General features: G+C 37.2%; 2 protein-coding genes across 3 annotated transcripts in view; both read right to left on the bottom strand.

The window, feature by feature from the left end:
* Window positions 1–301: 301 nt before the first annotated feature.
* Window positions 302–15392, bottom strand: LOC108436255 (prostacyclin synthase-like). The gene is made up of 10 exons (XM_017712626.2): window positions 15280–15392; window positions 13738–13861; window positions 13143–13318; window positions 8945–9091; window positions 8268–8395; window positions 6479–6654; window positions 4353–4497; window positions 2700–2881; window positions 1060–1211; window positions 302–688 (listed from the first exon to the last, which is right to left on the bottom strand). The coding sequence occupies exons 1-10, from the start codon at window positions 15345–15347 to the stop codon at window positions 529–531; spliced, it is 1458 nt and encodes a 485-aa protein (XP_017568115.2). The 5' UTR covers window positions 15348–15392; the 3' UTR covers window positions 302–528.
* Window positions 15393–17033: 1641 nt separating this feature from the next.
* The window catches only part of thumpd3 (THUMP domain containing 3), a 6274-nt gene continuing 688 nt past the window's right edge, over window positions 17034–22619 (bottom strand). For both annotated transcript variants that reach the window (XM_017712676.2, XM_017712678.2), the window contains exons 2-10: window positions 22399–22619; window positions 21905–21982; window positions 21296–21718; window positions 20888–21018; window positions 20644–20713; window positions 20439–20554; window positions 19794–19901; window positions 19450–19573; window positions 17034–18795 (exon numbers count right to left, since the gene is read on the bottom strand). The exon at window positions 22399–22619 is cut by the window's right edge and continues 19 nt beyond it. In XM_017712676.2, coding sequence (XP_017568165.1) covers window positions 18610–18795; window positions 19450–19573; window positions 19794–19901; window positions 20439–20554; window positions 20644–20713; window positions 20888–21018; window positions 21296–21718; window positions 21905–21982; window positions 22399–22605 — 1443 coding nt within the window. In that variant the 5' untranslated portion in view covers window positions 22606–22619 and the 3' untranslated portion in view covers window positions 17034–18609. The remainder of the gene's footprint in view (window positions 18796–19449; window positions 19574–19793; window positions 19902–20438; window positions 20555–20643; window positions 20714–20887; window positions 21019–21295; window positions 21719–21904; window positions 21983–22398) is intronic.

Below are 22619 nucleotides of genomic sequence, written 5' to 3'. Positions count from 1 at the left end.
TCAAGGTTTGGGCTAAGCTCCTTAGCGAAGAATAATGTTAAAGCTTCACCATACATTTTAGACTATTATAGGCATCCAACTTTTATGGTAAGAGTTTGGGGAATATATATATATATATATATATATATATATATATATATATATATATATAAATATATACATATACACACACACACACACACACACACACACACACACACATACACACACACACATATATATATATATATATATATATATATATATATATATATACAGCTATAGACAGGTATATTCTCATAAAAAACACACATTAAACAAATTTTTAAATAAATGTTTTTATAAACGTTTCATGTTTGAAGACGGCTTCAAACATAAACATTCCTTAAACATATAAATTCCATAAAAACACCATAGGTATTTTACACACAGTACCCAAAATTTTAACATGAAATATACATGGATGTACAGTAATATTTAAAAATATTGAAAACAATATAAAATATATACATGTAGTTAAGTGGTGTTTAAGTGGTGGGAGGAAAATGATTATTGGACACAGGGCCGCTCTCTGAGTTTATATCGGATTTGAAGCTCCTCGATTGGCTGCAGCATTCCAAACCCGTAGCGGCTGGCGTCCACTGCAGGCACCTGAGCTTCAGGGTCACTCAGCTCAATGTCCAGATGAGACAAAACCAGAAACACAAACCTGTACAGCAAAGAGAGCAGGAGAGAATGAAACACAGAGAAGGAGAGATGATGTGTTTGGCTAATATATGACAACTTCCACAATATCGTTGTCATTTTTGACTGAAAAGTTTTGACTCAGTTCATGACACAAAGTACCCAGTGCATTACATACATGGATATATTTGCCTATACTGGGAATGCTTCTCATCTCTATAAATGGCTTTTGCTTGTGCAAGAGGAGGATTGCCCTCTTTACAACAAGCTAATTAATGATCTGTATGTGTGTGTACTGATGCTAATCTCTTTGGCTCTGAGCGCTTAAGGACAGTGTGTGAGCTGCAGGGATTTGCCCTTTCCTTCGGGACTCCCTTTGTCTCTGAGGACACTCACTGTCTGATGGACTGGATGGCAAATGGCTTTCCCACGCAAGCGTTGGTGCCTGCACCCCACGGCATGGTGTAATACTTCAGTCTCCGCCCACCTTTGAAAAAGTCTCGTTTTGCCGTTCCATCTGCGTTAAGGAACCTGTCATACTTGAATTTCTGTGGAGAAAATCACAAAGGAGTCACATTTAATGATGCAATGTGCACACCCTCAAATGTTTTCTTACTCTTTGGTGACGGCTTGGTTTTCAACACAATGTGCCACATGCGGCCAATCAGGGAGAGAGGTTGGGTTACCATGGTGTCGTCATTGTGACATCATCAGGTATGCAGATTTTCCTAACTGATAGCATTGTTAAGGTAATTGTATCCATGACACAGACATGTAACTAGGCTGCTTCCCACGTCAATTAGCTTCTTTCTATTATTGCTGCTCCTGCTTAATTATATGGGTGTCCCATGTTCTGGGTTAAACCTTTCCAAAGAGTAATCCAGGGTAAGTTTAAACTCTGGGAATGTGTGTGAGAGAGGAGGCACACTCTTCCTTATGTAACTGGACAATCCCTTTGAAAAGTTTTCCCAGCTCGACTATTTTCTGATACAAAGCAAATTGTTTGTGGAAAACGTGTGTCAGTTAGGTAAACTAGAGACAATTAACCTATTAATGTGTTCTTTTAAAGCAACTGTTGCTAGGTTGGACAAGATTTATAGAAAGTTGACAAAAATCCCATTTAAATTAATCAGAAATTATAGTTCACATCAGGTTTTGTCAAAAATGCAGACATTTAGAATGTATTGTTTACTTGCGTGTCTGTGAAAGGTCACACTGTTAAGATAGACTGTAGTGTAACTGAGGTAATGCTAGAACGATGGAAAATGTATCATTGTTGTTTCCAACCTACCTAGTTCTAATTGGCTGCAACAACATAGTCCAGTTCATTTGTGCAGCATTTTAAACCTGAAATCTCAAAATTATGTCGTGACCCCAAACAAAGATCGTTTCGGTTTCTAATTAAGTTGAATGTGATTGGGCAAGTCAATTGTGATACTGTTCTGCGAGTTCAACCTGTGGGGAACCCTTAGGGCCTTTCTATGCCTTGAGAGAAGGCCTAATGATCTCTAGGGGAAAAAGCATACATTTTTGTTCATTTTTATTTAATAAGATAATCTGAGTAGTACTATGATACTCTGCAAGTATTGTAATATTACTTTTAGAGTAATATACTTATTTCATGGTTAAATTCTTGAAATGCCAAATGGAAAACTGCCTAATCAGGATTTTTTCTCAGCAGTATCTAGGTAGACACAGGCAAGTGAGCTCTCCCACTGGCAAATGTAACCACAAACATCATTAGGAACAGACAGTGAGATCAATCAATGACGTTTTGATTTGCAAAGAGAAATAACATTACTCTGTGCTTTCTGGACATCCTAGATACCTCACCAATTAAACTGCAAGGGCTGATGTGTGGGTCTCAAATCCCCACTTTCATAGTACAACTTGCATATTAGTCTCATAGCAGTTACAGAATAATTCATGTTAATGTACAACAGAATGTAGAATAGGAAGTCATACAATATGATACAACAAAAAGCCTTTAATAGCTATATTACAGCTCTTGAATGTGTGTACTCATTATTGTGTACCTCAGGCTCATGGTGAATTTCAGGGTCCATCTGCGGGCTTACGAATGGAAACAGACAAACGCGGTCTCCCCTCCTGACATCATACTCTTGTCCATCTGCCATGTGCAGAGTCTTGTTTTGCAGCACCTCACGAGTGATGAAGGGGACAGCAGTGAGGCGCAGAGTCTCTTCCAGGACACTGTCTGTAAAATCACGTTTGTGTTAAAGATTCATTAAAATACTGTATTATTAAGCTTATCTAATCTATCTAATAGTTAGTCGGGTTCACCTCTTGTAAACTCTTACAACTGCCCTCTAATCTGTAACACATACAGGCACAGAAACACTTGTAAACACCCAGTGTAGTGCACTTGCTGGGTGGAATCTCCTGTGTGCCTTGTGTGAACTGTGGCCTTATAAGGTTCAGGCCTTGATTAGTTGATTAGTACTCTCTTGCTCTGTTCTTAACAGTAGTACATATTCTTTGCCTATTGCCCAAGCCTGCTCACAGTACACTATGTGTCATAATCAAGGAGTTTCAGTATGATTAGCAATTGAGTAATTATTTTACTTTTTTGTTTAGTTTTTAGTAAAGAAATAAATTTTAAAATACATTGAATCAAACTTAAATATGGAAATTTCTGATCATTTTAGTGCACATCAATATTTGCTGGACACAAATAAATAAAACATTAAATATGTCACTTTTGCCCAGGACACTTTTTATGTTACATTTTTCCCAATGTGTCAAAGACACAGACAGTGAGTAACAGTAAAGCATTTAATAAACAGCAAGTGGAGTTCCTCCAACTCACACAGTGTGTGGTGGGCCTCGAGTCTCTGCTTCAGTTCAAGGATCAGAGCATTAAAATAAGTGAACAAACAATAGGAGCTTTGATGTGAAAGAGAACTTTAGTGTTAATGTGTACTTTTTCAAAATATGCTTTCTTGTCGTTTTGTTTTTTTGTTTGTCTGTAACTCAGACTTAACGTGAAAAGGCCTGACAGCCTTATGATCCCCTCTGGAACAAATAATAAATGTCATAGATATACTTAATATAAAGGTATAAATACTGTGGTTTTCAATTATGGAAAAATACAATATTTATAATATTCTCCTGACTGATCAATTAATTTTACATCTCTATTATTATACAGTCATAGGCAAAATTTTAGGGGCAAAATTTTAATTTTGTTTACAATACGTAAAAATAAGTGCATAACCTCTACAGAGAATACTTTTCTGCACACTCTAATGCGCAAGTACTGTTTATTTGCTGAATCTAACATACAGGGGAAAAATAAAACATAAAACATGGCCCTTGCAAAAGTTATGGTACATGCAACATTTTATCTTCATTTTTTTTCCAATATGCTCGAAAAATCTCAGCAAACAATACTAAAAATTTGTACATTAAGATTTATAGAAAAATGTCATATTTGATTTATATCCTCTGTAGAGGATATGTGCTTATTTTTATAACAATATGTAATGTGACTGGGGATGCTGAAACCGTTGCATTCTGTATGTCATTTTTTATCTAATAAGAGTACAGTTGTACTATGTTAACTAAAAACTCTCAGAGCAGAGCATGTGAAAGCCACTGAGCTCAGTGAGAGGCCAAACTCTGTATGACATTCTTTCATACTTTTATAAGATGTGTATAACACTCACCAAACACCGGGGTATGCTGTTGGGGGTCGAGTGTGATGGTCCCAGGCATTGTGGCGCTGTTAAACTCCTTTCTCATCGCTCTCATGGCCTCTGAGTGGGTCAGCAGGAAGGCCAAGAGCCAGAAGGTAGCAGGGCCCACGTTACCCTGGTAACAGATACCATTAAGCAATGTTAGGGCTCACTGCCAGAGAACAGCAGCAGAATATTGTACACATCAATTAAAGCCGTGCCCATTTCACTGGATCCTATTCCACTTCCTTTTCCTTCTATCTCATTTCATGCATATAAAATATGTTTTAAATACATTTTCATGTAATAAGGGTAGACGTAATCATTCTTCATATTAACTGTGGAAGGTTGGCGTTAGGACAAAAGTGCAGCACGCTATATATTAGCTGCTGTAAGAAGTGGAGCCAAAGCAAAGGCGGACTGGATGAATTAGAGCATGAGTGAAGTAAAGAATGTGTCCTTAACATGTCCCCTCTCCACTGTAATGATCTACAGTGGTGTTAAACTCTGGATATACTCACAGCACCAGCACCAAAGGGCTTACTATAAAAGGAGGACCACTGGGAGCCAGTGGAGGACATAATGTTAAAGAAAATGATGGAACATAACTATGGCTGGGACATTTTTAACCAGCGCATGGATGAATGGACAATGCCCCAGGATGAATTAAAGCTGACATTAACAGGCTGATTTAGCACAATATGTTCATTATAAATGGAGCGAAAATGATCAGGTGTGGATATGAGAATTTATTTGAAGCCTATGATATATGCCTGGATGTTTTCAGACAATGGAAATCTGTCTTTGTTATAGTTAAACCAAACAGGACAATATAGGATACCAGGGGCAATTGGCTAAAATATACAACAAGCCATTCTGTTATTCTACCAATTTTATTATTTTAATTATTTTAGCTATGTGATTACTAGTAAAGATTTCAAAACTAAGGACATTTCAATCAATTCCCTCTGCAGATGATGAATATGAGTACAATCATTTGTAAAGTAGCACAACAGTGCTCTCCTCTGGCCAGACGTGGTGTTATCCTCTCTGTCTGGTTGGTTCAGTCCCTAAGGGCGGTTAGACAGATTGCTCAATCCTAGGGAATACTACTACACTGTCTACACAGTTTTGTCTTTCAGTTTACTCACTTTTACTGACAACTGTGTTGATGTAATATATTTTGTTCTTGTGCAAATAATGTATACATATGAGTCAAGTAAATTCAAGTCATTATGGTTTCTCTAAACAGGACAAACCCTTATGTGCTCTTTAAATGTCACGGATACCTGAGGACAGGTGGGGAGTTTTCATTTAATGTGAAATATTACTGTGATGATATCTGTTTAATGTTTTATGTTGTTGTTGAAAGTGGGCTTCAGTTGCAAAACAGACTCCTTCTACCTGGTTTTGCTAGTCAAATTTTGATATACCCAATTACTTTCTTTCCACACTCTCCATTTGATCCACTATACTCTCAAGGTCCGATTTTTGCCATTTGTTCTTGGTCTAGTCAACATTTAGGACGTGCAAAGTGGCTAATGTTCAACCTTTTCTTTGGTAGATCAGTTCTGCTTCACCGACAACCTGGGTGCCCGTTGGAAAAAATCATGTTGAGATTGGCCCTAAGCCAAGAATGTATAGTGCTGCCCTACATTGCTGTGCTTTCTTAAGAGATTCCAATGACAGGAATTCCCTTAGAGCACTGTAGAAAACAAAGAGCTCACACAGGTCAGCAGACCTATTAAATGCTTAAAATAACTCTTGCATCATCTGTGTTATTTTTACTATCGTCACAGCATAATAACACATAATAAGAGTTAGCCCTAATGGATTGTGTTCCCTTGTCATACTGCACTTCATCACAATGTGCAGTGTTAGATGCATAGGAGTGTGGACCTATTGTGTATTTTCATGCTTCAACGCTTTCATTTTTGTTATATATATATATATATATATATATATATATATAGAAAGCTCTACTGTACATCTATCCATTTATCTATCAATATCATAGCCTTGTAGCTCCAGTGCAGAAAAAAGAAGAAGCCTGACATGTATTGGCTGATTAGCTATGCTTAGATCAGGTGGATATTTTTGGCCAGAAAATAAGTCACCTGTGTGGCCCAGAGCTGCAGCAGCATGGCTTTCCTTTGGGTCTCTTCATCAGCTCCTTCCTCCTTCAGGTGCTGCCTGTAGCTCTGCAGCCACAGACTAGAGTTATCTCTCAAACCAGCCTGAGCCAACAACTCCCACAACCTCTGCTTGACTGAGCCTGCTGTCTGCTTCTCACCTACAGAGACAAATAGAGAGAGAGAGAGAGAGAGAGAGAGAGAGAGAGAGAGAGAGAGAGAGAGAGAGAAAAAGAATAGAAACTTACGTAAATTTGAGCAAGAAAGTAATCTGAGATCCATGAATCATGTGTGTACAAGCTATGAAAGACTGACTCAGAGTCCAGAGAGGCAGCCACTGAAAAACGTGCCTGAGTTACCGTATGCGCTCAGACAGAAAACAATCACAATCTCAACACAGGTTTTTTTAGCTGCTGATGAAGACGTGACAGAGACGATGTGAGTGAGATAGTGACACAACAGTTGTGGGAACAAGTGAGTTAGCCAGTGAGTAAGAGAATAAAACACACACACACACACACACACACACACACACACACACACACAAACACACACACACACAACAGCTGGCATGTATGAATTTGTCTTATATCAACAAAACCTAATCAGTCACTGCAAACAACACCACAGGATGAGCATAACACTACAGGGTTTGAATACAGGCCCAGTGATCCATAAAGGAAGGGAATGAGATCAGAAGAAATAATTTCAGTATTCTTACACTGACTCAGAGGAGACAAGTTCAGTACTAATGGGTGTTCGTATTATGTCTTTTTTGGACGGTAGATGGTAGATCAGATATGACTGTGATGACAGCCGTGATTTAAACAGACACAGTGTAAACAGTCAAAGGTGAAACGTGCGATGACACAATAGTTAATGAGATCATTATGAATGTATAACTGTGAGAGAAAAGATTTCTAGCATTGCTTGATTTACAGGGCGTCGCTGCCTGTGTCATGTCCTATAGTAATGAGATCATTCAGATGCCATGGAAACCAGGCTCGGCAAAACATAAGCGGTTTAATTAATGATGTCATCATATCCTCCCCCAGCTTACGGAACATGACCACTCCCTAGATACAGCACAACTGACAACATTTAGAAAATCTGTGCATTTGTGAGTTAAAAGCATTAAGCATTGTGGAAAAGTTCCATTCAAGTTGGTATCAGGAAAGAAAGGTTCAGTTTGTGACTATATTTGACAACTATATTGATCATATTTTTACACCTTAAAGGAGCCAATGTCCTACATTTGTCTAGTATTTAATTGTTTTCCATTGAAGTCCATTTATAACATTTGTGTGAGCTTGTGTACCAAAAATAATCATAATTCATTTTTACAAGACCATTTTGTCCCTTAGAATAAAACAGCCTATTTTTGTTGCTGTGCCTTTAAGACCTACAGTATATGTAAATTTGTGGGCTTAAACTGCTGTACACTAAGTAGTAAAGATATTTGTGACATCATGGACCCAATAAATGTAAAATAGTAAATTTTCTATTTGAAAAATTAAGTTTTGCGTTCTGGATATTATAGACCACCAGTAAAAGCAAGTCTTTACATCCAGTGTCAAAAAAGCAGTGCATGCATTGCTTGGAATGTGCACAGTTCAAGCCCCTTAACCCCTTAAAATCCCAGGCATATTACATACAATGGCTAGTTTTTCAGTAACTACAGTAACTTCAGTGCAAACTGGTTGAGTTAGTCTAAGGTTGTAGAAGTGTGTAAAAAACCTTGGGCAGGCATTGACCACTTAAAGGCTTAACTGACCTGACTTTAAGGTGGTGTGAGCCATCTTGATCAGGAGGCTGTCGAATTTTTGGTACTCCATATAGACGTTGGCTGCATCCATGCAATTGTTCTTCTGTTCTCCACCGAAGAGTGTAAGATATCCAGCCCTAAAGAGGAGGAACAAGGACAAGAAAGGGCAGCAGGTAAAGTCTCCAGAAACCATGGCGTGACAATTTCCCATAACCCTGCTGGACTGTGGTGACCTCACTAAGTATCAGTTTCCACTGAATGTCCAAATAGAGCTAATCATAAACCACTAGTTGTGAACAGCAAATGATCTGAATGCCTGCGCTCAGAGTGCGCCCATCGCTAATGCATCCTTGTGAAAATGTTTATGCTTCTGTTAAGCTATTTGCTAAAATGGTATAAATGTTGTATGTGTCTTAAAAGCAGACAATAACAACACTACTGAATAAACTAACAAATTATCTAATAGACCTCACTGAGTAACATTGTGGGTAATCACTCCCTGTTTGTGCTCTAAGCATCCTCCTCCACTCTTATGGCTTGTTTCTCTTACAACTCATTCCACATTCGTCATGTCTCTTATTTACAAACATTATCATGTGGAAAACTGTCTGCCTAAATTGTTTATCAGTTGTGGCTTTAAGCCTTCCGCTTGGGGCATTTTGGATATGACGACTAACGTGCTCTACCTAAATAGAAGACTGTAGCAGAAGCCGAAAAGCCCGTCTTGTTTCCAGTTTGTCTGGTTTTGGGCGGTTGTCTCAAATGTCAGCAGAGTCCACAAGTGGTTCTGCATAGCGTGGTTCAGGCAGGTGAGGCTTTCACCCTGGAAGTGCCTGCAGACAACAAAGGGTTAAAGGTGAGACTACAGAAAAGTGCAGCAATGTCTTAAGAACGTGTGTGCATACAGTACTCAGGTCACTTGCGAAAGTGATATTAAAAGCTATTTATATGGGCAGTAAGGATTTATTTGCTCAGGAAAACACCAACATTAGATATTAGATATAATGTTTTCAAACTTTTGCAAAGCTGCTTTGTAACATCATTGTAAAAAAATGCTATACAAATAAACTTGAATTGAATTGAATTATTCAAATACAAGATTAGAAATATACTAACATTAAAAATATATATAAATAAAGATAATTACAAAATGTGTGTGTGTTCACTTAACCATTTTCAAACCGCACCTTGAGGAAGCCCAAGATTGAAAGTTACAATCCAATATCTGCTTCATCTAATCAATATTTTGCCTCATGAAAGGATTCAATCATATTAACTTATCCATGTAAAGACTTGGCTGTATTAAGCAGACAACTCAAAATACACATTTGGTCAGCTTACTTTTTGGGAAACAAGATATTCTTTTTACTTCTTATCGTATTCATGTTTATTTGTAAACCTGCAAAGATCTTTAACATCTGCAAAGAATAATGATTTTAACTGCTCAAAGGAAAAAGATCTGAAAAAAGGAATAGATCTGAAGCAAACCAGCCGCCTCTTGAAAGGTCTTCAAATGGTCTGTTTAAAATGGTACTTGCTTTGACGTTTAGTATCCTAACATAACTAACTGCATTTTTATGTATGATATATGTGTTCAAATACTTTTTTTGTGCCACTGTAGAGTTTTCCAAGCAAAACACACTAGCCCAGAAAAATTGTTTAAAGTCAGTTTCTTGGTGGGCCTAAGATTTTTTCACTGTGCTGTTTCCTGACTACTATTTCCCATTTTGGCCACAAACATAAGAAGGAATTTTAAAAGAGAAATCTGCTTTGTTGTTTCTCTACGTCGTTGTACACTTGCTGGGCATAAAGGTGCATGACCCAATGACTGCAGGTCAGGAACCACCACAATTTTAATAAGAACTTCCAAAAGTAATTCCCGTGGGTTGTAAGATTTAATGATAAACAGTAACGCCAAGCACCTGCTACTCCACAATAGTTGATATGATGGAGTGAAATGTTTGTTCATATATGGGTGACACTCGTGATAAGTGAGCACACCTGGCCTCAAACAAATGCTGAAAGGCCTTTGACAGAAAGAATGTCAATGAGAGCCACACCTTCACAGCATGCGTGGAAAAAAAGTCACAACAAAAAGGCTGAACCCAGTAGTACAATAGATCAGATTCAAAACAGCTCTTTCGTCAGGGAATTCCCTTCAAAGCCAACCTGTTTACAATCAAGGCCTTTTTAAAAAGACAGGATCTAAAAAATGTTGCAATGTAAGACTAGAGTATATAAGAATATAAGCTATAATTTTAGAACAATGGCTTGAACCTATTTTTAAATCCACTAAATGTCCTGTTGCCATTGGCTTGCTCATGGGGCTTGGACCCTGATTTTTCTGTAAAGCTGCTTTGTGACAACACCTGTTGTAAAAAGCACTATATAAATAATAAACTTTGACTTGACTTGACTTTTAAATGATATTTACTAATATGTGACAATACAGTGCTGTAATGAGTTCAAAGTAACCAATGTGATCCAATGACACAAGGCAAGTGAAAATGATCACCCTTAGAGATATTTGCCCTTTACAAAAACTGCACAGTTATAGGAATTATTACAATTATTATTATAAGTATTTGGCTTTGAATTAAACAGAAAATTTCACAGAAGCCCCAACAGTTCAATTTAATGTCAACTTTTTCAGTATTCAGGGTGTCCACTCTTATCTTTTTATTACAGCTTCTGCAGGGATATTTTTCCACATCTCCAAAGTTCAGTCTTTGAAATTGGTTACATTTACTGCTTCTCACAATCCAATAAATTCCAAGCACATTCACTGATGTTGAGGTTTGGACTTTGAAATGAAGAGTCTATTGTTCTGAGACCACCAGCAGCTTTCTTTAAGTACTCTTTATTTGTTGGTGATTTGTTTCCTCTTTTTTCTAGATTTTATAATGTATTTTTTTTTTTACTTCAGTTTTAAACACTCCATTTTCTCCACTTACTTACCCTTGACTTTCTCCTTACTTATGCAGATGGATTATCTTCTCTGAGCTTTCCCCAAAAACAGATAACTTGTACTTAATGTCTGTTTTTTTCACCTTTATCAAGTGTGTTGAATGTAGCTGTAACCCAAGTGTAGTCCCCCACACCAAGAACTGTAACTCTTCCTCATTTTCATGTCAGATCCAACTATTATTCCAGTCCTTTTCATCAACTGAGCCCTTGCCTAAAGAGTAAATGCTCAGATGAGCGATTCACCACAGATTGTGGATACAAAGATGTTTAGGTTGGCTTTTTTCTAAGCTGACTGGAAGCAAGAATAACTTTATATGAGTTGGGAAAGCACCCTCCAGTTTCCTGGTTTTAAAAAAGTACAGCATCCAGACATAACGCATAAAGGAAAACCCCTGTGATGGTTATTAAAACTCACATGATTACACAAACCTGCAGTTCATTAAATGCGCTTTTCTTGGGAGTGATTTAATAACTTGACACTCCCTGAAACAAATTGCATAAAGTCCTTGTCTACATTATACCATGGTTTTTAAATGCATTCCAGACCTCATACAAGTGACACTCCCTTCATACAGGGACAAGACGTGCTGTGAGGGAACTCAATGATAAAAGAAAGCAGAAGAGAACTCTACACCTTAAGGACATTGAAATATAAGATTATACATCAGTCACAGAAACTGCTGGTACTTATTGCTTTTGCTCTTAAGTTACCTTGAGCTTTATCTAGCTCTCTCTCTCTCTTTCTCTATCGCTCATATCTTGCAAAATAATATAATTGAGCCCGTCCAATAAAAGAATGTAGATTAATCATTTCACCCTTTTTTGTGTCAGTTATTTTGTTTACTATTTTATTTTGTACAAATAAAAAAATATATTAAAACTACACTTTATTTATGTCCTTTTATTTTAAATACAGTGCATCACACAATGCCATACCACGTATGCTGTTTTTCTTGCAAGGGCTCAATTGAATGAAAGCATTTAATAGATTTAGGGAAAAACATCAGCGTGCAAAGAATTATAAGAAAGAATGGTAATGCTTTCTTTCACAGTCCTTTAATTTCAAAGTTTCAACCAGAGAGTTGAGCACAAATCTAAGGTACTAGGCAGTTATTTTAGGTAACATCATGGTAAGTTCTGAGGGTTATTTTACACTGAAATCTCAAACAGATTCTACATATTAACTGGGTAGGTATGTGGGGAAACACTCTACATTACTGTGCAGTTACTTTGGTAAGTACCAGGTAGTTATATTACAAAAAGACTGTACACTAGTTAAGTGCCATGTACAAGGGTATATTACATAAAAATGACACTGATTCTGGGCTGTAAAAGAAAGCAATGATTCTTACTATGTTTTTCTAAGTCCTTACCATTTACATCATAAAACTGTCTTTGCATTTTGTGCAATAATTTTACACCACATAAATGATCTGGTTTCTGATTTGCTTTCCTGCTGAACTTGTGACATTATATTGAATTTTTGTGTGATATGCATGTTTTTCCTTACTGTCACTATCTTTGCTATTTTGCTATGTTCTTTATCAGTTTAAAATCTATAACTCTTTGGTATTTCAGTGTAATTTTGTTAGATTGTCTTGGAACTTGGAACTTCATCCAACAATTAAGAACTTTGGAGTTTGTATCTCACACTTACTCAATTAATAGCTAGAACTTACAGGCTTGACTGTAAGAGAGCATTAGAAGTAAAACTGAGCACAAATAATAATTGTATCTTTCTAAATGGTGATTGAAAAATTGTCTCCTGTTTACGTCACTGTTTCTCAACTCCGGCTGTGCAAAATGTTTCATTTTCTCTGTATTAACATGCTTCAGGCAACTCTTGCATTTTCTAAATCAAAATCTATAAGAGGAAAATGAAAATGAGACTAAAATGAATTACTGTAATCACTGTACCTTCTCATTATGGATTTCTCTGAGTCAGGTTTGTGATTTGGAAGCTTCAGATTAAAAATCCTGTCCATCAGCACTTGCGCATAGCGTGTGAAGTCCAGAGATGTTGTGTCCTGAAGAACAGCATCATAGGAATTGGGATCCAGTAAGATGGTAACATAGCGTCCAGCCACACGAACCTATAAGAGAGAACATCTTTACTACTGTGGCAGTGTTAGTGGCAGGAAGAACCTTTTAATTAACGGTTTATTAAAATGCTCAATTGAAACCACTCAACTGAAAGGCTATTTTAGGGAACCAATACGCTTCTCCAGCCTTTCTCTTTTTAAAAGTGTATTGTACAATAAACTGAGAGGAATATTGAGGTAGTGTTCCTATCAAATTAAACACAGTGTGCTACTCTCATAACTCAGGCAACATAATCAAGGTAGTTTATTGTGTTGGATGTAAAAAAAAGTTTTGTAATCCATTGTCTTATAATAAAATCAAAGAAAACATACAAATGAAAACTATCCAGTCTAAAATATTTAAAAAATAAGGGGAAATGGCAAGTTATAGTAAATATAGAAAGGTATAAGGTACAAATGCCACTCCTTACTGTAAATATGTCACCATGTTTCAGCTTCATTCTTGTTAAAAACTTGGCAGCATCCTTTCCAAAATCCAGTGCATGTCCCAGCCATGGAATAACTCCCTTATCTAATGGAGGCTCTCGCTTGGACCTGCAGCCAGAGTGATATTTCATGTAAGTTAAGTCAGTAAATCAAAAGGTTATAATCATTCTAACAGTGGAATCTAGCCTGGTGCCAAATCACGTTACCAGAGTGTTTTTTACTAAAATATGCTTAATGACAGCATGATGTCTTAATGAGAATAGTATTATAGAAATAATAAACAGGGGAAAAATGAAGAGCACACCTAACATTACTCATCCTATCAATCTCATAATATTTACTTTTGCCTGCCATGACAAAATCTAGCCCCATAAGCCATCCACACACAGACAGACAAAGAGCAGAATATTAAAACTAGGAGTAAACAGAACACAGTATCCAAGGTGACAGTACACTATACTGTAAAAATGGGCTGGGCAAAATTGATAAAATTCAACTTCACAACATTTTTAAAGTTACACCATTGTTTTTCTTGTGAAATTCTCAATACGTTTGATGTGTCAAACCCCCTCCCATATACTAATGTGCCACAAACAGGAAGTTAATATCACCAACCATTCCCATTTTATTTGGGTGTATCCATATAAATGGCCCACCCTGTAGTTAATTCACTGAGTGTAACTGTGTAAGATAAAGGTACATTGCAGTTAACTGTCAGGACCTGTACACCAATAATAAAGCATGCTAAATAACATTAAAAAGCCAAACATAAACCCCAAAAGCATCGTAGTATTAAGATCATATTAACTGGTAGACATAATGTGTAGTGTGATGCTCGCTCCACCATTTAAGAGTCATCTAATCTAGTAAGATGTTTTCAGCAAAGCTAGCCATGCTAGGTGACATTGCTATATAATACTCATTATCTATCAAATAAATCTATCAAATATATATATCGCTGCTGTTGGAACAAAACCTCGTATCTCCAAAAAGGTAACTTTACAGGAGAAGGAAAAACGTTCTTAACTTTTAATTGAAGTAAATGGAGAAATAATTTTTTCCAAGTAATTTTGGAACGCTTCTCTTGGTCCATTCATCATGGAATTTTGATATAATGTAAAGGCAGCTGCCTTTTTCCAACTATGTCAAAAAAAGAAAATGACAAAAACGTATATATATATATATACTTCATTTTTTGACATTTTTACTTTTCTGCATCATCTTTCCAGCTCAACAGCTGTCTACATTGTGTGAAAACTGGATGATAATTGGACCAATAGAAATCCTCCAAAATTGCTTAACATAAACCTTCCACTGAAAGAAAAGAAGGTCTTTCCTCACTACTGCTAAAACTGAACAGCAACACCACGGTATGGCATTACTGCAGTATACTACACTGTCGGAAGAAAAGGAAAAGGGTACTGAGCAGGTACAAGTTCGTTCATCACGGTAAAAACAATGGAAAAGTATAACAAATATAACACACACACACACACACACGCACACCTCACGCGCTCCATACTCACCGCGTACGATTTGAGAGGAAGAAAAAGAAGAGAATCCCGTGGAAGAGGAGGAGGATGGTCCAAATCATCGTGCTTCTGCCTTTTAGTTCCCGAATTGAACAGCTGTAACTGCAACAGCAACTAACTCGTGCTGTGCGAATGGCTTCTTATAGTCCTCGTGTGGGCTGGACTTGTGTCACATGCATCACATAACGAGTTTATTGACGCACGCACTCACACGTCCAGACCAGTTAGTGAGACTTTACTTTATTCTTTATTCATCCTTCACACTTCCAGACCAGTTAGTGAGACTTTACTCTATTCTATATTCATCCTTCACACTTTCAGACCAGTTAGTGAGACTTTATTCTATATTCATCCTTTACACTTTCAGACCAGTTAGTGAGACTTTACTCTATTCTATATTCATCCTTTACACTTTCAGACCAGTTAGTGAGACTTTACTCTATTCTATATTCATCCTTTACACTTTCAGACCAGTTAGTGAGACTTTACTCTATTCTATATTCATCCTTTACACTTTCAGACCAGTTAGTGAGACTTTACTCTATTCTATATTCATCCTTTACACTTTCAGACCAGTTAGTGAGACTTTACTCTATTCTATATTCATCCTTTACACTTTCAGACCAGTTAGTGAGACTTTACTCTATTCTATATTCATCCTTTACACTTTCAGACCAGTTAGTGAGACTTTACTCTATTCTATATTCATCCTTTACACTTTCAGACCAGTTAGTGAGACTTTATTCTATATTCATCCTTTACACTTTCAGACCAGTTACTGAGACTTTACTCTATTCAACCTTTACACTTTCAGACCAGTTAGTGAGACTTTACTCTATTCTATATTCATCCTTCACACTTCCAGACCAGTTAGTGAGACTTTACTGTATTCTATATTCATCCTTTACACTTCCAGACCAGTTAGTGAGACTTTACTCTATTCTATATTCATCCTTTACACTTTCAGACCAGTTAGTGAGACTTTACTCTATTCTATATTCATCCTTTACACTTTCAGACCAGTTAGTGAGACTTTATTCTTTATTCATCCTTCACACTTTCAAATGGTTTTATATATATATATATATATATATATATATATATATATATATATATATATATATATATATATATATATATATATAAAACCACACTTTCAAATATATATATATAAGTCATTTGAGTTTAAAAACTACACTAATTGAAAATGATCCACCACCCAAAAAGTACCTGCTCTGTGAGGGTCCACAGGGGTCCAGACCACTGAAGGACAGGATAAGGAGGCGAACAAAGTATGCAGAGAAACAGATGGACTACAGTCTGTACAAAGTGCACCTATATAGTAAGAGGAGCTGATAAAATGGACAATGAGCATAGAAACAAGGAGGTGGTCATAATGTTATGCCTGATTGGTGTATACATACATACATACAACATGTGTCTAAATAGAACCTTTGCCTTTACTAAAGAACCCTTGAAGGACCACCTTTTTCAGGACGCATGATATGATTTAATTTAGTAATGTTTTCCAAAAACACGAAAAAACACAGTGAATGATGCGTAATGGATTATGTTGCCAAGAATGTTGTCTTTCTTGGCAACTATTCAAATACAGTTAAAGACATCTGTAGAACCTGACACCTGTTCTTTTTAATCAGATTTGTTTTTCCCTTGTACTGTTGACTTAGGGCACATAACCAGAAACAGAGCCTTGTAACTCATGGCTATTTTGCAAATAGAAAAATGAATGAATGAATGAATGAATGAGAAATTTATTTTCATGGTGTGCCAAAAATGTTAGAGCTCATTGAAAACCAATAATAATTTCTTACATTTTTAAAATAAGAGTTTGATGTATTACATTGTTCAAGTTTTAAAACATACTTTTCACTCCCCATTTTGAGTTCACTGTTTATGCGATATCCTGAAAAGCTGAGCCTACAGCAATAGAAGTATATATATATACAAACACACACATTTTTCTATATGCTCAGCCTTTCATGATATCGCATAAACAGTGAAATACACAGATATATGCTGATGTTTATACACTATATGGACAAAAGTATTGGGACTACCCCCTTACTTACTGAGTTCAGGCGTTTCAGCCACACCTATTACTAATAGGTGGAGAAAAGTAAGCACATAGCGTTGCAGTCTCGCTAGACAAACTGTGGCAGTGGAATGGGTCATACTAATCAGCTCATGCTATGACTGCGAAATGAAAGCACCTTGGAGAAACAATAGCTGGTGAGTCCTGAAGTGCACTGAGCCTGTCCTCTGAATCACTCTCTAGAGTTCCAAATTGCCTCTGGAAGCAATATCAGCAATCAAACTGCCCATTAAGAGCTTCATGAACTGGGTTTCCATGGCAGACCAGCTACACACAAGCCTAAGATGAAAATGCACAACGCCAAGCCTCAGGGGGGAAGTCGTGTAAAGGACCTCAACACTAGACTCAGTGGAGCAGTGGAAGCAGTGGAAACATTCTGTGCAAATCACACTTCTCTATCTGGTAGTCTGATGGTTTGGCAAATACTAAAGGAACTCTACCTGCCTGACTGCATTATGCCAATTATAAAGTTTGGTGGAGGTGGGATAATGCTATGGAGGTGGTTGTCAGGGGTCAGCTTAGGCTCCTTAGTTCCAGTGAAATCTTCAACATACCAAGACATTTTGGACAACTGTATGCTTATAACTTTGTAGGAACAGTTTGGGGAAGGCCCTTTTCTGTTCCAGCATGACTGAGCCACAGAGCACAAAGGAAGGTACATAAAGGCATGGCTGGGTGAGTTTGGTGTGGAAGTACTTGACTGGCCCTCAAAGAGTGCTATCTCAACCCCATCAGTGTCTGACCTCACAACTGCTCTTCTGGATGATTGGGCAAAATTTCCCATAGATACACTCCAAAATCTTGTAGAAGGCCTTCCTAGAAGAGTTGAAGCTGTTATGGGCGCAAATGGAGGACCAACTTAATATTAATGCCAGTGGATTTAGAATGGGATGTTATAAAAGCTCCTGTAGGTATACTGTGTCCCAAAACTTTTGTCCACATAGTGTAGCAGTTTAGCCCCACCCCTTCACTGCTTTTTGAATGAGGAAGAACACAGGGCCATCATAACAGACATCACTTACATATTGTCATTGTCCAATAAAAACAAGTATATGCAAAATATGAACTTTACAGGAGAAGGCAAAAACTGGTGGAAAACATTTTTTCACAGGTTATGATTTGCATACATTTCCAACAGCTTGTAAGTCTTTGAATTACTGTATGTTAACAAATATATGAACATTTATACACGTTTATATTAACCTTATCTATTAAACCTTATCTTGCACTCCTTCCTCTTGTGACTCAGGCGCTCTGTGAGGCTCTCTTACATCCTCGGGAGTGGTGCCAAAATTCGCCCCTGTGCGCCGGAGCACGAAAACTCCAGCATGCAACCCGCCTACGTTCACCCAAACAGTGTGCGATTTCCTCCACAGCCCACTCATCCGTACAAGAGCCTGTAAGAGTAGCATAGACAAAATATACATACAGTGGACTTGCCGTCATTACTCACATGTTTCACTGGTTACTTGCAGATTACTCATAGCTCATGGGAAGTTATATACTAATTACAATCAGAAGTTCTCTACTTTTAAAAATCTCATTACAATAGCACTCTTGTTCTTCGATCATATGATATAGATGTGCAATCAGAAATGCAATAATTTTGCCAAGATTTAGTCAAATGTTAACGCTCAGGAATTTCCACAACAATGGTTATTCAGTTAATGTGGTATACCAGAAATGACAGTCTAAAACATAGATTATATAACTAATCTGAAAAAATATAGCAGTTTATATTCATAAGCAGTTCTTGGCTTGGACATTTGTGGCTCCTGGCTTGGACATTTGGTTCTAGGAAAAAAACTAATTGTATAAAACCTTTACAACATGAGGAGGTCCTTAAAATGTTTTAAAGGGCTGTTCACACTCACACATCTCATTTAACATTCTTCAAAGAACAATCCACTGAAAGGTTCTTTAGGGAACCAAAACTGTTTCTTCTAAGGCATCACTCAAACAAACCCTTTTAGCACCTTATTTTTGAAAGTGTGCCAATTTGATTAACCTCCATAGCTAGAACATCTGAGAACATATAAAAAGGATCTTACCTTTTGAAAACATTTTTTGTCCTGAGTTAGCACTACAGCCCTTCCTGTCCCTGGCCTGCAGACCCGTGCCATTTCCCGAAGGCAAGAAGGATATAGATCCCAGTTCTTCTTCTTGGAACCCATTCTTTAAAGATGAGACATTCATACAAAAACATTAAATCTGCACCTGCCTACAAAATATGCAAAACAATCCCATCAAAAGTAGATAAAGGAGCATTGTGGTTAACACAACAGAGTATTGGATGATCAGGTTTTCTTGGAAGATGAGCAGCAGTGCAAAACGATCTGTAAAAATGTATGCAGAAAATTTCAAATATGGCTTCAGGTGTGTACTAAAGCCGTACCTCTTTCCAAAAGGCATGTCAGTGGTAATTATGTCCACAGAGCTTGTCCTCATGGGTAGATGACACAAGTCCCACTGTGCAGTGTCTATAGGCAAACCTGGAGAAGCGCTGAATGAAAACAAGAAACACTGTAAATATGTCTTTATTGAAATTAACAAACATGTTTACCAACCAATTTATCTCAAATAAAACTTAAAGGGCTCATATCTTGGAATTTTTTACTTTTCTTCACTTTCCTGAAATGAGTTAGTTTGATGCAATATGTAAACACTGTTAAAGTTTCATGTGTTGCTCACTTCCTATTTACATAAATCTGGCTTTTTTCAGCCTGCAGCTCTGTAGCCATAGTTCCCACTTATGCTGAGATCATAAGGAGTGTTTCAGCCAATGAGCCTTAGTCTTAAAAAATTCCATATCCTACATTTCTATTGCTTTTTGGATTTTTCTCTGAGGTCCACATATAAGACCTGTGTGGTTTTCTGAACTAAAAAGTCATAATTCATTTTTCCATGATCATTTTCTAACTTCTCTTCATCCCTTAGAATTAAACACACTGGAATTGCTACTGTGCCTTTTAGAGTGATACATTTAAAAACATTAAAAGTTATAAAAAACATTTTAAAAGAATACTGTTTACAGCCTCACCTGCCTCCATCTTGTCTTCTCTTCACAATATGGTTGATGTTATTAACTGTTCGACTGACGGCCATGTCATGGTTGTCTCCCGAAAGAAAGAATGAATGAGTCCACTCTATGACTCCCTGAAAAGACAGGACTGATTTAATCAAGGATATCTTAAGAATTACACTGTCAGTAACACTCACATAAAGTTCAGTCAAAATAGCCTCACCTCTAAAGGTATGGCTCCAGTGCCACACATGGGGTCTACTATCACATCTGATACCTGTGGCTTGCAAAGTCTACAAAAATGGAGAATATGGCAATGTTAGCTACAACACTTATTTTCAGATTTCTATAGATAAATCAAATGAATGAGGTCCAAACTGTGAGGGTACTATCTGAATGGTATCCTGAAGGGTGTTATCTTTTTTTAACGCACTTGCAAAAGTGTACTTTTTTAAATGTTGTCAAACCTAAGCATGCCATAAGCCAAGGTGGAGCGTAGAGTGGTGGGGCCAAAGTGAGTTATGTTTCTTCTGTGTAGGCTCTCCTCTGTAAGGGCAATGCCAATCACCACTTCATTGTTGTGGATATTCAACAACACCTAATGAATAATGGTGGGAAAAACAACTCAATTGTGAAAAACTAAGAACTAAACAATTAAAGAATCTTTAAGCAGTACAAAGCAAATAAGAAAACAGACCTACATAAACCATTCTGAACCTTTTTTTGCACTCACAAATTCTATCATTTCCTCTTTCTCAGACACATTTATAGTATGAAAATATGGATTTACAAGTATCTATTACAAGCTGAAATGGTTTCTTAGTTTATTAGCAGGAAAAACAACACATGGTCCATGGTGAGTATTTCAGACTTACTTCCACATCAAACTTGGTCATGTCTGCCTTCCACTGAAAGAACTCTTGCACAGCACCACCGAAGTCTCGTGCTGCATCGTTAGAGGTGAAACTGTGTTTATCTCCAGCCCTGTTGCATGTCACACGGAACTTGAGAGGTTTATTCTCAGCCTGCTCCTGCGTCTCGGAATCCTGCTCTGTCTGAGGGTCCGTCTCCTGCTCAGCACAAGCATCTTTTTGCTCGTCTTTTTCCTGCAGAGCTTCAGGCTCAGTTTGCAGCTTCTCAGGATCTGACGCATCACTGCTTGGTTTTGGTTTGGAGTTGGCAGCTCCTCTTCTCCGACTTCTCTTTTTCTTGACAGAGTTGTTCATTTTCCATACTTCCAAAGCATTCGTCCATGGTAATGTAGACGCAAGCTGCTGGAAGTCTAATAATGCCTCTTCCTGTTTTGGAGAAGTATCTATTAGTGAGAGCCATTGAACCATCAGAAAAAGTCACAATATAAAAAGCAACAGCTGCAATTTTCCTCTATTGCATTTACATTAGTTCTGTGGAGGTACAGATATTGGTACATTCAAACTGTAAGTTCTTATATAAAATATCCACAGCTATGAAGTAAATAATCTTACCTTGGAGTCTTTAAACTGATAATTCTCATAATACTCAACCACGACAAACAGATTGTCTACAGACTTTAGATGATGCACCTAAAAAACATAAACAATGCTAATTAATTAGTTATAAACATGACAGTTATGGTTTGATATGGATCACTTTTAGTGGGAACCAGATAAGTATATAAATATACATGAAAACGTTAACAATATAAAATATATAAGCATATAAGTATATAAAACATTGTAATACAATCTTCCAGACAAGTAATTCAAAATCATTGTTTTATTAGGGGCCATGGTCACACTTGATTTGGATGGTCCCCTAAAGATGATCTACAGATACTTCAATTATTAACAAACTTTCTGGTTATTATCATCAACATTACAGTTAGGTTTAGGTTTAGGTGAAGGTGTTGCCTTGAGGTTTTGGTTTAGAATTAGGGATAGATTTAACAGAATCTTTCACACACAACTTCACGTTCACTTGCATCCTGTGAGCCACAAACCTTGGGAAGGTTATCCGTTGTTATTTCAAAATATATCCTGCCTCGGTCTTTGCTAACTCTGGCAACCGCTCCTATCTTTTCATGCACCTCCTCTGCGGCTGTGTGCTCAAACCCTGTGGGAACTGTAGCTCCGATGGTGACAGAGAAGGGCTGAGGCACCTCCTCGCCTTCACCTGCACTCGTTATTGGCCCAGTGCCTTCGCTCATCTTCTGTGGTTAGA

The sequence above is a fragment of the Pygocentrus nattereri genome, chromosome 26 (assembly GCF_015220715.1).
Source record: "Pygocentrus nattereri isolate fPygNat1 chromosome 26, fPygNat1.pri, whole genome shotgun sequence".
Taxonomy (NCBI): Eukaryota; Metazoa; Chordata; class Actinopteri; order Characiformes; family Serrasalmidae; genus Pygocentrus; species Pygocentrus nattereri.
Note: the sequence above shows the minus strand (reverse complement) of the source record. Positions and strands in the feature narration are given on the sequence as shown.

Coding starts and splice junctions, on each gene's coding strand:
- LOC108436255 (XM_017712626.2), bottom strand. CDS start 15,347: ATGATTTGGACCATCCTCCTCCTCTTCCACGGGATTCTCTTCTTTTTC. Junction 13,319..13,737: donor AACATGGTGACATATTTACA/GTAAGGAGTGGC, acceptor TCTCTCTTATAG/GTTCGTGTGGCTGGACGCTA. Junction 1,212..2,699: donor AAATTCACCATGAGCCTGAG/GTACACAATAAT, acceptor TTTTCTCCACAG/AAATTCAAGTATGACAGGTT.